At 35.3% G+C, this 16,474-nt stretch overlaps 1 protein-coding gene and 1 pseudogene across 3 annotated transcripts in view; both read right to left on the bottom strand.

Annotated features, from left to right (window-relative positions):
* Positions 1–3,737: 3,737 nt before the first annotated feature.
* LOC112589068 (uncharacterized) lies at positions 3,738–4,073 on the bottom strand (annotated as a pseudogene).
* LOC112589109 (pituitary adenylate cyclase-activating polypeptide type I receptor-like) overlaps positions 3,832–16,474 on the bottom strand; it is a 61,639-nt gene continuing 48,996 nt past the window's right edge. For 2 of the 3 annotated variants that reach the window (XM_025301183.1, XM_025301181.1), the window contains exons 5-7: positions 6,959–7,000; positions 6,782–6,874; positions 3,832–3,999 (exon numbers count right to left, since the gene is read on the bottom strand). In XM_025301183.1, the coding sequence (XP_025156968.1) occupies positions 6,812–6,874; positions 6,959–7,000 (105 nt within the window). In that variant the 3' untranslated portion in view covers positions 3,832–3,999; positions 6,782–6,811. The remainder of the gene's footprint in view (positions 4,000–6,781; positions 6,875–6,958; positions 7,001–16,474) is intronic. The other variant, XM_025301185.1, reaches the window with a different exon arrangement.

The raw sequence follows: 16,474 nt of genomic DNA, 5'->3' as shown, positions 1-16,474 counted from the left end.
AAAGATTGCACAAAAAACCGTTTGGAACTATTTGAATAAGGCTGGATACAAGAAGAAGCTCAATGTATGGGTGCCACACGAGTTAACGCAAAAAAACCTCATGGACCGAATTTCCATCTGCGAATCGCTGCTGAATCACAACAAAATCGACCCATTTCTCAAGCGGTTGGTCACTGGTGATGAAAAGTGGATCACTTACGACAACGTCAAGCGAAAACGGTCGTGGTCGAATCACGGTGAGCCGGCGGAAACGGTGGCCAAGCCAGGATTGACGGCCAGGAAGGTTTTGCTGTGTGTTTGGTGGGATTGGCAGGGAATTATCTACTATGAGCTGCTCCTCTACGGCAAAACTCTTAACTCGGAACTGTACTGTCAATAATTGGACCGTCTGAAGGAAGCAATCGCCTAGAAGCGGCCAGTTTTGGCCAATAGGAGAGGAATTGTGTTCCATCAGGACAACGCCAGGCCACACACATCGATAGTGACTTGCCAGAAGCTCCGGGAGCTTGGTTGGGAGGTTCTTATGCATCCACCTTATAGTCCGGACCTGGCACCAAGTTATTACCATCTGTTCCTGTCCATGGCGAACAATTTTCCTGGTGAAAAATTCGTTTCAAGAGAGGCTTGTGAAAATCGACTGTCTCAATTTTTTGCCAATAGGGACGAGGGCTTCTATGAGAGAGGCATAATGAAATTACCTTCAAAATGGCAACAAGTTATCGAACAAAACGACGCATATTTGACCTAAATCATTCTAACTATGGTAATTAAAGCCTTCAATTTCATGCAAAAATAATGGATTTCTTTTTACTACACCTGATATATAGGAAATAGGAAGTAAAAATACTATTTCCTAGACAGGTACTTCGTTTTCAACATTGTTATTTCTTTTTGATGTTTAAATTAGTATAACCTTATATTGCATATGCATAAGAAAATCGATTATAATCTATGCAATGAATATTATATAAATTTTACGCACGATTGGTTAATTTTCTTGTGCATATATATTGTAGAACTATATGCACGTTTATCTACATAAGTCTTAAATTGTGAGAATTTAATGCACTCCATATTTGTTTTAATGCCTTCTTACTTAATTATCTCTTTCTGGTTCTTTGTATAGAAACAGTTGCTAAACAAGACTGGTGAGTGTAACGCTAAAGACAATATCTATCGCAATTTAAAAAAAAATTTTTACAAACGAATGCGCAATGAAATACTCGTGGAAAGGAATACGCAATGATCTTAAAATCTCTGACTTGCATTTCATCCAAATTATGGAAAGTATGTTTTATATACAACATACATACAAAACTATATACATAAATCACAATTTTTATTGTTAGAACGTTGGTATCAGTTAATACATATCTTTTTTCTTTTCAGGAAAGGTAACATCGCAATATAGTACATTCACGGAGACCGATTTCGATTCTATTGTATCAGAATGGCTACGTTTCGCAAAACTGGAAGAAGAGAGAGAAAGTAATAGAAAACAGTGCAGCGGAAAATAATACCCAAGATTAATAATTTATAGTTCTTTATAGTCCAATATCGTTTTTTCATTTTCTATCTTAAACCTTTATGTTTTATTTTCTGTTTTATGTGTTTAGTATATGATAAAAGTTTAATCCAGAATACATATAAACGGATTTAAATATATATAGTCTTTGAGATAGGTATAGTTCTTTATAGATTTTTATCTTAAACATTTGTTTTATTTTTTGTTTTATGTGTTTCGTATATAATAAAAATTTAATTCAGAATACATATGAACAAATTTAAATATATATAAAGTTTTTGAAATAGGTAAAAATATAATTTTGACAAAATTTTAAAAAATTATTTCTTATTACTTCGACAATAAATGCAGGAGGCAATTATATTAATGAATATATATTTCCGATAGAAAGGTTTATAAAAATATAATACTTATATGTAAAATAATATTTATTTCTTATTATATATTAAATATAACATAATAAATATTGAGAATTACATTAAATATTAGTTGAGACACTTATAAGGGAGTATTTTTGTTAATAAATATTTTATAATTATATATTTTATTTTATTTACAAATGTTACAATTAGACTTATAACAAAAATGATTTGATGATCTTCAACAAACACAAGCCACATTTTCTAATTTAACAAAATGTTTGGTTTTCCTACAATTAATCAAGAATTTGTTGTCTTTCGGATTTGAGTTTCTTAAGAAACATTGATTGTATCGGTATAATTAGAAAACCTAATCCCAATTTGTTACGAAATTTGATATTATATACGTATTGATACATCAATGTATCAATACGTATTGTATATAATATATAGTATCATATAGTATAGTGCATATAGTATCTCAGTTTCGTCACAATTTGGAGTTAAGAAGTTTTCTAATGTATTTTAATAATAGTCATGTTACTATTATATAACAAAGTAACAATAGTTATATAACAGTTAAATAAGTTATATTCCAGCTATATAACCTTTTATCAACTTATATAACTGTTGCATTAGCTTCTTGTAACTAATGTAACGGTTATGTAACATTGTGGTAACATCTTATATTTATGTAATGTATTTGTCATTTCGCATGAGTAGGAAATTTTAACGAACATGTATGTTACATACAACATGCACGTTACATTACATGTTACATTTCGTTACATTACGGTAATGTAACTGTTACATGTTTGTATTTGTTGGGATTGCAATACAATATTACAATAATCTTTTAATGTTACATATAAACATAATATATTATTCACTATTATTGTAATATTTCAACATCATACAGGGTGTCTTAAAAATACCGGAACCCCCGGATAACTTTGCAGGATCAAGTTTTCATGAAAAACTTTAAATACAAAAGTTGTAGAAAATCAAGTAACAGACTTGATAGTGACCTTGAATTTAATCTTGGTCACGACCTTCAAGGTCATTTGGAGGTCAACTTGCGTTTTTTAAATAGGAACCCTTATTTTTTATTACACTGTTCTTTTCCAATTAATTTGAACAACTGTTGTCTAAAACATTTTTTTATTTGCCTAATATTTTTTGAGATATTTGAGGAAAACTTGATAACTTTTTTAATATTTAACTTACGATATCTCGCTAACTTGTGGGAAGAAAAAGTGGTACTAGACTTTCTTGTTTTATTTAGTCTCAAGAATATATTGTTACAATAGAGCCCTGACTTTTGTTAACTTACTGAGTTTTAGAAATTTCAAAATCATCAAATTAACAAAAATCAGAGCACTATATACTAAAAATATATTCTTGAGACTAAATAAAGCAAGAAAGTCTAGTACCATTTTTTCTTCTGACAAATAGTTAGCGAGATATCGTAAGTTAAATATTGAAAAAGTTATAAAGTTTTCCTCAAGTATCTCAAAAAATATTAGGCAAATAAAAAATGTTTCAGACAAAAGTTGTTCAAATTAATTGGTAGAAAAAAACAGTGTAATAAAAAATAAGAGTTCCCATTTAAAAAACGCAAGTTGACCTCCAAATGATCTTGAAGGTCATGACCAAGGTCAAATTCAAGGTCACCGTCAAGTCCGTTATTCCATTTTCTACAACTTTTATATTTAAAGTTTTTCATGAAAACTTGATCCTGCAAAGTTATTCGGGGGTTCCGGTATTTTTAAGACAACCCGTATATGCATACATGTAGGTATATAGTGTATATATATGTATTTTCAATCGCATCTCCTGCATAATTCGACGACACACGGACACATCAACATTGCGTCTGGTCACTCTCATCGTCCAAGTCGCCATACTTGATGAGCACCTGTGTATGATTGTTGTTACCATGATTACTGGTCCGACTGATCATTGGCGATCATCTGCACGGCTTGGTATTGTTCCTGATGCTGAGCCAACATCGGGTCAGTCAGCTTGCAGTCTTCCTGCGGCACCGACGGTGCGGCTGGTTGATAGTCACACCTTCTCCTCTCTCGCCATCGGAACTGCGGTCGAGCGGATAAACTGAAACAGCCAACGTTCCATAATGAACTAGACTTGGGCACGATGCTGTCACTGGCACGATACGGATGGATCATGTCTATATTCATATATACATACATATATATATGTATGTATGTATGTATGTATATATATATACATATACAATACATATACAGTACATATGTATTCTGACTCCAGTTTTACAATAAGTAGACACGAATGAAATAAGATCATCATGACAAATAAATTTCCAATCAGTTTTGTTATGGACTTCATAGCTATAAAGATGTTCATTATAACCAATTATATGAAACATAGTGAAAAGAGAGAATATATTATTTAACTTCTTGCAATAGATTATAAACCGTATTTGATCAAATATAGGTAAATTATCTTCGTTGTACGTTACAGCAACATACATACCTTTTTTAAAAAGCGTTCCAAATATTCCGACCTATAAGTTATGATTATTTTTTCGTTCATGTCTGGAAGTAGAGCATGACTGAACAAAAGAAGCCAACATTGAAATCAACATAATTCTCTTTATATAAGAGGAAAATTAATTGATATAAGAAGAAATCCTCTTGATGAAATAAGAGGAAAACAGAATAATATCTAATAAATTTTAGATGAATGGTTCACTTTAATCGCTTTATCGAAAGAGGAATCCTTTTTTTGTAAAAGGCTTCGCTTGAGCGAAATATAAGACTATGAGAAAAATCACTTTACGAATAGAACTTTTTTTTTGGATAAATTTGAGCGCGTCACTCGCGTAAATCGCAACAATTTTTGCTTAACACGTGAACAACTTGAGCGAGAAATAAACATGCTTAGGCATTACTCTTCATTCGACCGCCAACTCTCCGATTTCATGGCTTCTAGAAATATTTCGAAATTTCTGCGCGTAATTTGATAAATTTCCAATGGGTCGTTGCTTTTTTTTTCCTCACAGAAAAATCGCAGATATACAAAAATTGGTAAAAGTAGCCTGCGGTAATAATTTATAAAATTCGAGCGTATAACCTTTGAATGATTCGTGAACATAACACGTTTGAAAGCATCCCTGCGATTTCAAAGGAAAAAAAAATTACGCTTGATGCACGAATGTAACATTTCCCAAATTGAAGTTTCTCTACGCACGACTCGTCAATGGTGCGATGCAGACTAAACGGTCAGCCTCGAATTTTAATCTACACTAACGAACATACGTATATTAACATTCGCTCGTCAAGCTGTGATTGTGCAGTTTTTATTGGCAACGCGGTGCATCGTAACTGATAATAAATCGTGTGTCATAAACAAGTAAGCACGGAAAAAAGATGCAAGAAGAAAGATAGTGATAGAATGAGCTAGAGAGGATGCGAAGGGCATAGAAAAAGTATAGGAAGAAGAGAAGGCAAAAAAGAAAGAAGGAAAATGAGGAGAAGAGAAAGTAAAAACAGAAAAGACTAGGAAAGGGATTGGAGTAGCGGAAAAGGATGAGCAGAGAGAGAGAGAAAGAGAGAGAGAGAGAGAGGGGGGGAGGAGGAGGAGAAAGAGCAACTGCAAATAAGGGTGAAAATCGGAGTGACTCAGATCAATAATAGTGGCAGTGGGTTGTAAAGAAAAGTTAGGAAAGTTAGGGAAGTAGAGAAAAAAAAGTTGAGATGATGAAAAGGGAAAGATGGGGATAGACAAATGAATGAAAACACAAGAGAGAATGAGAGAAAAAGAAGAGGTGTGAATAAAAGAAAAAAAGAGTGAATAAAGAGGGGTGAGTAAGAGAGAGGGAGAAGTAAATGAAATTAGAGTGAGATAGTAAAAGAAGAAAAGATAAGAAAAAAGAAAAGAGAGAGAGAGAGAGAGAAAATGAGAGGGAGATAATGAAGGAGTGCAAGAGTATGAAATGGGAGAGAGAGAGTGAGCGAAGAAGAGAATAAAATGATGAGAGAACGATAAGAGGATGAGGCAAAGAAAAGAGAAAATAAAATAACAAGAAGGGGAGGAGCGAAAGAAGAAGGAGAGAGCAAAAGGGTAGATGGGAAGGGAACAGGAGGGGAATAAATAAATAAATATATATATATATAATATATCTGTATATATATATGTATATATTATTTTTCGCTGTAGGTAATAATAATTTTTTCAAATTAACTAGTATAACCAGTAAGAATAAGGTACAGTAAGAATAAATAATAATCTTCCTAAAAAAAGATTAAATAATCTGTGTATAAGAGGAAATTTATATTAAAATCAATAAGATTTGCATTATACATGTATAACATATAATCCCTCTAATTTTGAGAATAATGTGTTTATAATATTTTCCTTTTAATCTTAGAGGAATCCTCTTGAGGCCATATACCATATAAGAACAAAGCCCTCTAAAATTTAGATAATTCCTTTTGTTCTGAAATTATTTTTTTTTTTGGGTGTTGCAAGCAAAATAACAAATACTAGCGGAGAGCTGTCGATCATCGGCTTCATCGCGTGGAAGCGTTTGGGTGAGAGATTGTTGGTTCAGTCGTTCGCATAAAGAGAAAATGAAGAACAACAGGTTAGCAAGAATACACAGACGACGAGATAGAATAGGCAGGAGCAGGGAGGCTTGTCAATTAATCCCGTGATTTTAGAGATAACGAATTCAATTTGTAGAGAATGCATCCCCGCCGCATTCCTCTTGATCCACCCGCTCTCGACCGGGTTTTATTCCCCAACGGGAGTTTTCCCTCGCGTGAGAAAGTAAGCGAGAAAGCTGGGTGGCGTTTAAAATCGATCCTCGGCCGCAAAAACCCATCCCGAACTTTTCGTCAATATCACATACCGAGACAGTCGTGGTCGTGCAGGAATTAATTCATTTCCGCAACAGCACGTTGTTCTCCCACTTCTTCTTGAACTGCGCCATTATCTGGCAACACTACGAGGAAAAATATCATTACACATTGTTATTACGAGAAAGGCAAAAGTGGCCGTTTAACCGCGCTGCGTTAGTGGAACTTACCTCCCCGTTGCAAAAGCCGATAGGTACCGCCACACACAGGCCCTGGAAAAAGGAGAAATGGCGTTTTATTTCGATATTCGAGGTCGGAGAAAATGCAGAACGGCAGAAATGTCCGTCGACTTTACTGCAACGCGCTTCACACAGATTACGGAGAAGCGAGCTACACTTCCGGTCAACTTTCAAATTTAATCTATGTCACCGGATTGCACGCTTTCGTTGTACACCATTGTGCGACATTGAGAGATTACGATTCGCCAGATTGCGAAATCGACGCGGTATCGTAAAATGAAAAAGTGAAAAAGTGAAATAAATGAAAAGAAATGAAAAATATCATATCAAGGTCAATTCGTAATATTGATATATATATTGTTTATAGACTTCTGTGCTCGTACCAGCGTATCTTTGCTTTGTGGCAGATTATTGCAGTCATGGCCGAATAAGCTTGACAAACAAATCGCAAAGATAACCGATGGATTTTCGAAGAGTTCCTCGCTACATGCTGCATTGCCAAGAGATATGCATTTTAACCCTTTGAAGCACGAACTTTTCTATGCAATAATAAAAGAAACTGATTATGTATTATATATAGGGGGTTTCCTGGGTCGCTGATTATGAATCTGGAGTAAAAATTTAAAAATTCAAAATGGCGGATCTAATATGACGACTTCAAATGGTTAACTTTGATATGATATTATGGATTTTAATTTCCGAAATCTGATAACAAATTCGTGATCAGCGACCCAAAAAATCTTCATGTACCTATTTCTGTCGAAATTGAAGAATTTTGAACATCTTTGTCCATCATATTGAATCCGTCATTTTGAATTGAAATTCTGACCCCGAATTCGTAATTGGCGATCTCAAAAAAGTAAAATGAACAAGTTTTGTTACGACTGTTTTTATAGATCACCGTTAAATGAATTTTTACTGAAAAACATATAATTTTATGCAATTTGTTTATTTACAGGATGCTTAAATTAAAAAAAAATTGACATTTTACATTTTTAGCACGTATATCAATATCTAACATATCTTAGAAGTACAAAAAATTCGGACGAGAATATCAAAAAGATAGCTTAAATAACTAAAAATGAAGAAAGATAAGGTGGGATTGTGGGACCCCACCATGCTTCAAAGGGTTAACAATGGAGTTTTCCCGGTAAAATAAAAAGGAAGTTTAAATTGAGGCAAGTGAAATGTCGAGGAAAATGCTTCGTGTATGATAGTATCGTTCAGTGAAATCGCAATTCTATTGATCCGATACCATTTTACACGACACGAGGCGGTTCGTCCGTAACGGTGTAATTACGTTGATGGCGTCGTGCGATTCCATGTCATAGGAGCAATTCCACGTCAATTTTGGTTGCTCGAGGCACGCGTAGGCACGCTTAATTCGACAGAAGACTTATTAACAATGTTCATTTACTCCAGTGACATTTTATTCTGCACAAAGCGTCGGGTATATGAAGCGCTTCATCGATAACTAATTACATTTAGTACGGTGCAATGCTGTTATTTAAAATCCGGAATGTATCATTGAATCCAGAATTTTCGCGTAATAAAAAGAGTTCAAATGTCAAAGTATAATTGGAAGAATATTTTCTCTTTTTCATGCAGCACATTGTAATATAAAGTGCGCGTACACAGGCGATTCCTTTATTATATGCAACGTCACGGAGCTATCACTATCTTTCAATTAAGATTGCTTTAATTAATTCTTTTATTAATTAATCAATTCGCTTGATTAAGATTAATCTTTTTTTATTATTTAATTTACTTAATCAAGTAATCTCAGATCGAGAGTCTTGTTTAGCGAAGTGTGTTTTACCAGCGAGATTGTTATTTTTCCATTTTTTCCATCTTATTTTTAGCGCTCAGTAATTTGCAAATTAAGGTTGTGAAGCGAAACATTCTCGGAGTCTCGAAACAATTCCAAACAAAATTAAAATTGAGATTTATCGACACCTGTCAAGAGTCATTCTTATTTCTCTCACCATTTATATAAAAAATGTCTGATATTCCAATACTTATATCGGAAAGAAATTGACCGATAAAGAATATTCGCGAAATGTGCGTCTCCGATTTCGACGAAATTTGGCAAATATTTGTAGAGCCAAAATTCAGAGAGACTCATATCTTTTTTATCGTCAATAGCTCAGGTTTAAGGGATGAAACTGGCCCTCAGAGTTTCATTCCTTTATGTCATGTCTTAATAATTATTGCAGATAGGAAAAAACTTTTTAAACAAAAATTGTACGATTCTTATGCCAAGTTTCGTCGAAATCGAAGACGCACATTTCGCGGATGTTCCTTGTGAGTTTTTTTTGCTGAACATGAATGTGATAATTGCAAAACACCTAGCGTGCGGCTTGTATTTCTTTCATCACACATATACAAAAAATACATCTTTAACGTAATTGAACTGATTTTTACCGTTAAAAGTACGATTGACTTCACAAAAAGTAAACATACATACGCATTTTTTCTAACTGCAACATTTTCCGGCTATTCGAGTTTCCAGTCTCGGGCTTGGCAGTTTTCAAAAGAAAATAAAAAAATCCTGTTCCTTGTTGTGGAAAGCTATCAACCCGCGTAAAATCGCATCGTATCCGAAATATTTTTAGGTATTTTAATATCCCAAACTTCACTCGCCAATTTATTTGTTTACTTGTAACATACTTTTTCTTTCCTTTTTTTTTATTTTAATCTTGTATCTTTTTTTTATTTTAATCATTGTATCTTTAAATGTCGTATATTATTTCAAGAATTTGTGGAAGAATGACAGACGAGTTAATTCCACGATGACGAATGCCTCGAAATATTCGAATATTGATCGTACGTAGCAGAAGAACGCATTTGTGTACGCAAAGTTTCTCAACACATCCGTCACTTCTCAATAAAACGCATGCCTTTTAACAACAAGAAGAGAATATTTATGTTTATTATGCGATCATATTTATGCGTCGTCCAACATTTATATACCAAGCGTATAATAAAATATTATTATTATTATTATTATTATTATACTCACTATTACTATGATTATATATATAATATATTCAATCTTGATCAGTCGAATTAATTTTACTTGTATAGTAGAAATTCTCTCGAAGGTCGTCGATAAAGATTAAAGGCGCTCACCTGGAAGAAAGCTATGATCGCAGAAAGGACTTCGTAAAACTGCTCCCAAGGATGCTTTTCGGGCGGCCGAAATGGGATCACTAAATAGTGAAGACCCAAGAGAGGTACTAACAGTAACGTTGATGACAAAATATTAGACGTTATTTTCGTAAAATATGGACAACGGTGATAAATATTACTGCGAGTTTCGTACTCGAAAAAAGAAACACAGTCATTTTTTCCCAACGACTAAAATCACTCCGCGACTATCCCAAAGAGCATCAGCCATTTGTTCATTCACTGAGACAAAATTGTATTAAAATCAAACAAATATTTGTTTGAATACGACTGTGAATAGATTTATTCAAATTAAGCGACCAATTTCTAATACAGAACAAAGAAATACAGAAGTTCTGAATGTAAACTTTTTTCTTGAATTTCAGAAAATAATTGCTTAATTTAAATAAATGTTTTCACAGTCATAAATGTATTCGAACAAATATTTGTTTAATTTTAATACAATTTTTTCTCAGTGTTCAAAGTATTAACTTGGTTTTAAACGAGAGCAGACTGGTGCTTCAAGCGAAAGTTTTACGGCAGATTTATCGGCGACTAACAACGCCGCTTCAAGATGTCGTCGAGTGAATTCTAACGGGTGGACGATCGAAGCAATCTCACGAGGAATAATTCCTCGCGAGGAGGATACATTTCAGTCGATGACTGTCGCGCGGAAAAGAGACCCGTTCGTTACTCCGCGCTCTTATTGTTCTTTTCTTCTCTTCTCTTTCCCCGTGCCGTCTTTCGACATGAAACGTGACACGCTCTCGGAAACGGTTAACATACAAGGTATAAAGAATTCAGCTCGTGTGTCATCTGAAAGCCTACAGCATGAATCGCGACGGGCGTGTTCCGACGGCGGCTCCGGTGCGCAGCTTCATGAGGAGCACTCGCACAATGTTAAATAGGAAGAGCAGGTTCAACATGGTGGATATGTACACGGGATAAACAAGCACACTCATATAGCTGCCCTCGTCGATCCAACACCTAATTGTGACAGTAATCGTTGCATCACGCCGTCAACCAGTGTTGCCAGATCAAAATTATGTTTTTTCATCAATCTTTATCCAAAATTCTTCAAATTTCCTCACTTTTGGTAACAATTTCACCAAATCGACAAAATTTTTCACCAACTATGCTAAATCTCAATTTTCTTATTTGTTTTTAATAATAACGCATGCGCAAACCTAGAATTATGAGTATAGATAGATTACTCGGATTTGTCGATTTTTAATGAGAAACGAAGATAGAATGGTCGCGTTCAGCGGAGGAAGCAGCTTAGTGAGCGCTTAGTGATTATTGGTGTATTCTTTTAGAACTTTAATAGACTCAAAGTTATTTAATATCAATTCAATTCAATTATTTTTCTTCTTTTAGTCTTAAGATATATTATAACTTCGAAATATCTTCGTTCCTTCCTTTTGTAATAATGAGGGGTGGTTATACCACAGTATACACAGTAGCGACCCTCTCTGTCGGCACCTTTGATGTTAGCGTTTCCAAAAATGAATTGCACCTTTGTTATCTAACCAATAGCAAGCACAGTCTACTTGAGACTACGAGTACAAACGCTTTGAACGCTAAAAGGAAGGCTATTATACGGTGTTCAAAGCTTTTGCAACATTTAATGAATCGTACTCTATATGATTTAATCAAAATTTAAATAAATATATATATATATATTGTGACAGAAAGATGGTCTGCACTTTTTAGCTATACTGCTGAACTAAGTGTAATAAGTTAGAGTGAGACATATAGTATATCTTTTCTGCGAAAAAGTGAGATAGAAAAGATGTCTATATCGCTATTAGTTAGGTAACATAGCTGCGCATGTGCAGTTCATTTTTGGAAACGCGAAATTTGGAGAGTGTCATTACTGTGTATATTGTGGTTATACTGTCCGTGTTTATACAATATGTGAATATTGAAACGTAGTCAATGAATGCATTCTACGTACAGTATTACAACCGCTCACTGAGCCCTCAATCATCTTTTACATCCGATTGGCATATTCCTTTAGATCTAAAAATATACGTCAATCAAATGCAAGAGCTCACTTAGTACTCAGTGAGCGATTGTAATACTGAATGCACCCAATCAATTCCATCCAATCAAAGGACTCGTGGAAATTATATACTAATAATCAGCCAATCAGAAAATGTTGGCCACTCTCTTTTTAGGCTGAATCTACAATAGATATAGCAAGCCTTAAGTTGTAAAAAAATTGACTAATCACAGTCAATTATTTTCTTCACATTCGATTATGGAAATTTTTCTCAGTACCGGCTGTCAAAATTTACCAGATTTATGCTTTTCCCAAAAAATTTTCACTAATCTCCAAAATGTAAAAAAAATCACCAAAGGAGAAGGGTCCCTAAGGCCTGTTTTCGGCACCCTTCAAAATTGGACCAAAATGGCTGGAATCACTTCCTTATACCTTTGGAAGTAATATTTAGTCAATTCCAGCCTAAACGGAAGTATTTAGAGTGTATACTTCAAGTATACATGATGCATCAGCGCGGCCGTATCAAGCATTTCTTTGGAAAACTAAGCGTTTCTGAGAAAAATGTTTCAGATAAAAGTTGTATGGTTTCAAGGACATAAGATGGTGTCATTGGTTTGACCTTGGATAGTCATTTGAAGGTCACGTGAATGTCGATTTCAATATTTTATATAGAACCCCCTATTTTTACATATCTTGTAGCTTATCTCGAGAGCTTTCCAAAACACTATCGTAGATCACGTAGAAACACTTATTACAAATACTTCTGAAAGAAATGACTGATGTATTTTCTGCCGCAAGGCTAAATACGAAGTATTGAAAAGAACTGTTTTCAGAACTGTATGCACCTTTTTGAGCAACTACGATCCCTTAAGCTTTTAATTCAATAGACCAAGTTCTGCTTATGTCCATGGCCTTATATCGGACCCGATCTCACATCTTAATGTCAGAGATACACAAAATGCGTGTATGCGCGTACCTAGGGACCTGGTTACGATAAAAATAAAACTACTTCTTGTCAGAGCTGCCTCTCGAGATTTTCTTATTACGCAAAAAGATATCTTGTTATTTTTGAGTTTTTCTTATTTATTTTTCTCCTTCTTTAGTTTTTAATCTTGCATAATTATTCAGATTTGTTCTATAGTGAATTGCAATTTATAATTAGGCGTTTCCAATATGGCAGAAAATATTAATGTTCCTGCAAACGAAACAATAACTATTCCTTTTAGTAGACCATCTATAACACATATATGCATTATCTGCAAAGCTAGGTCGCCGCTTGTTGTTGTACCTTCCCTGACTAAACTTCGGGTTTTTATTAAGCGTGGATTGATAACACAGGTCTACAAAAAATGGGATCATGATTGTTCTTGGGCAGCTGGGGGTCGTTTCTCAAGTAAGTTTCTGTATAGAATTCGAATCCGAGGTCAGAATTGGCCCATCACGTCAGGATTTTGAGATATTTGAGGTTACATACTCGAAAAATGGTTTTCTGGGCTACTTTTGAGGTTATGTATTTTGAGGACGCACAAAATATTTTAGCTCTTTTCTTCTAATTGTATCATTTAGTACTACTCTCTCCCTTCAAAATGAGCTGTCGAATGGTCGTCTACGATTTTTCCTTGCAAAGTTACGGCCATTTTAAGATAACATGATGAGATTCCAAACCCTATTATAATAGGTTTGAGGTCAATCTGAGATCAGATTCGTAATCAGCGACCCCAAAAACCCAAAAACCCAAAAAAAAATATATACAGTTTTCAGTCCAGGTTTTCGGGTTTATAGTTCAAAGTTTACAGGTTTAATACGAATGCTCATGAGATTGTTGGGCTATAACGGCTAGGGATGGGCTTCGTCAAAAAAAAGCATCGTCTTCGATTTAATCGATTATCAAAAAAATCGTTTTTGCATAATCGATATTTTCTTAAAAATATCGATAATAATCAATGCTTTTCCAGTTTATTTTAAATTAATGTGAAGTTATATGTTGCAAGAATAAATTAATATATTATTAAAACCTTAAAGACTCTTTTACAATGGCTGTAAGCATAAACTTATATAAGAATAAGGTTGTAAGCGTAAGCTACAAGAAATAAACCAATTAAAGTCGGTTGTTCTTATAATAGTCGACTGTTGTTGGTTTATTTTTTATTGTTTACTGTTACAGCTTTATTTTCGCAACTATTGTAGCCTGAATAGTAGTAAACAAATTCCCTAGTGATAAAAATTTAGTAACAAATCTAGTAATATAATCGACGAAAAAAAATAATCGATCTAAGAAATAATCGGCCCCAAAAATATCGGACTGATAATCGATTTTTCAAGCAAATAAGAATCGATGCTTGTTTCATTGATCGATGTTTGCCCATCACTAATAACGGCGCAGGGTTTGGAATTCATCATGTTATCTTAAAATGGCCGTAATTTTGCAAGGGAAAATCGTAGATGACCATTCGACAGCTCATTTTGAAGGGAAAGAGTAGTACTAAATAATGCAATTAGAAGAAAAGAGCTAAAAAATTTTGTGCGTCCTATACATAACCTATACATAACCTATACATAACCTCAAAAGTAGCCCAAAAAGCCATTTTTCGAGTATATAACCTCAAATATCTCAAAATCCTGACGTGATGGGCCAATTCTGACCTCGGATTCGGATTCTACGCAGAAAATACTTGGCAAACGAACCCCAGCTGCCCAACAACAAAACCTTGTAGACCTGTATAATTGATAAAAAGTGATAGGCAAGGGGACTCATGTAAATCCAACACCCCACTCTACTTGGCTCCTTAAAGGAAGATTACGTTTACGATTTTACTGTTCACGTGTGGAGAATCAACAAGAATAAATAATATGATTTCAATCTCGGGTCTCCTTAAGTAACATTTCTACAAATCTATCTGTAAGAAGCCTCATAACTCGCAAAGTATTTAATGAAAAATGACTTAGTTTATAAGTTTTAGAAAGCTCTCGAGATGAGCTACAAGATATGTAAAAATAGGGGGTTCTATATAAAATATTGAAATCGACATTCACGTGACCTTCAAATGACTATTCAAGGTCAAACCAATGACACCATCTTATGTCCCCCTTGAAACCATACAACTTTTATTTGAAACATTTTTATCAGAAACGTTTAGTTTTCCAAAGAAATGCTTGATACGGCCGCGCTGATGCACCATGTATACTTGAAGTATACACTCTAAATACTTCCGTTTAGGCTGGAATTGACTAAATATTACTTCCAAGGGTATAAGGAAGTGATTCCAGCCATTTTGGTCCATTTTGAAGGGTGCCGAAAACAGGCCTTAGGGACCCTTCTCCTTTGGTGAAATTTCGCTAAAGTTGGCAACTATACCGTGAACTTTTACGATCGGGCCGGCTTTCCGGTTTTTGAACTGAAACTTTTTCGTACATGTTAAAGGATAGATCGAAATATGAGAAAAATATGAGTCCCTCGCCGCGCTGCTGTGGTGGATATCCGGCTTGTGAGAGTGAATTCATGAGTGCTCCTTACAATATCCCGCACGTTTTATACCGTGTACAATATTTACCCTAGCGCGCATGCATCTTTGTGTATGTGTGTGTGCGCGCTTGGGCGTGTGCGTGTGCGTGCGCGTGTGCGTGCGCGTGTGCGTGTGCGTGCGCGTGCGCGTGCGCCTGTGCGTGTGTGTGCGTGTGTGTGTGTGTGTGTGTGTATGTGTGTGTGTACTAGGTCTATAAAATATATCTGAAGCTTCGCTTCTCCCCTCGACATTTCCAACTTTCGAGTTTCTGGAGCTGCGAGAGACGTTACATTTGAATAACGGAATTCTGAAGTGCAAATGCTAGGACCTTCGGGAACACGAAACGCAACTCGGCCACTCTGTCTTGGAAAACTGCTAATCAGCCATTTGAGGTTCGTAATGAGAATACCGAGCACGAAATTTCGCAGACACGAGCGCGATATTTCTGCAATTCTGTTAATAAGGAAACAGAGAGTGAAACAAGGACGAATCTGTTCTGCATGGAATATCGACCGCCTTAGCCCGCGTCTGAGTATCAGTGCTGCGAAAACGAACCCGCGCACACCACAGCGTGCGAGGGGAAGCGTCCCCTCCATGCGCCTTCACGCACCAACGCTGCTGCTCCGCCTATCGACGTGAAGCCTCGTCGCCTCACGCCAGCCTCGCCGAGCGAGAAAGAGAAAGAGAATGAGATAGAGAAAGAGAGAATGAGAAAAAGAAAGAGAATGATCTTCGCTCCTTCTCGGTCCTTCTCGCCCCGACTCAACTGCGTTAACGCACGTCCGAGCGTATTTTGGCTTTCTCGGCGTGGATCTGAGTCGTGAGTGCGAT

The sequence above is a fragment of the Harpegnathos saltator genome, unplaced genomic scaffold, assembly GCF_003227715.2.
Source record: "Harpegnathos saltator strain DR-91 unplaced genomic scaffold, Hsal_v8.6 scaffold111, whole genome shotgun sequence".
NCBI lineage: Eukaryota > Metazoa > Arthropoda > Insecta > Hymenoptera > Formicidae > Harpegnathos > Harpegnathos saltator.
This window is presented reverse-complemented; position numbering and strand designations above follow the sequence as displayed.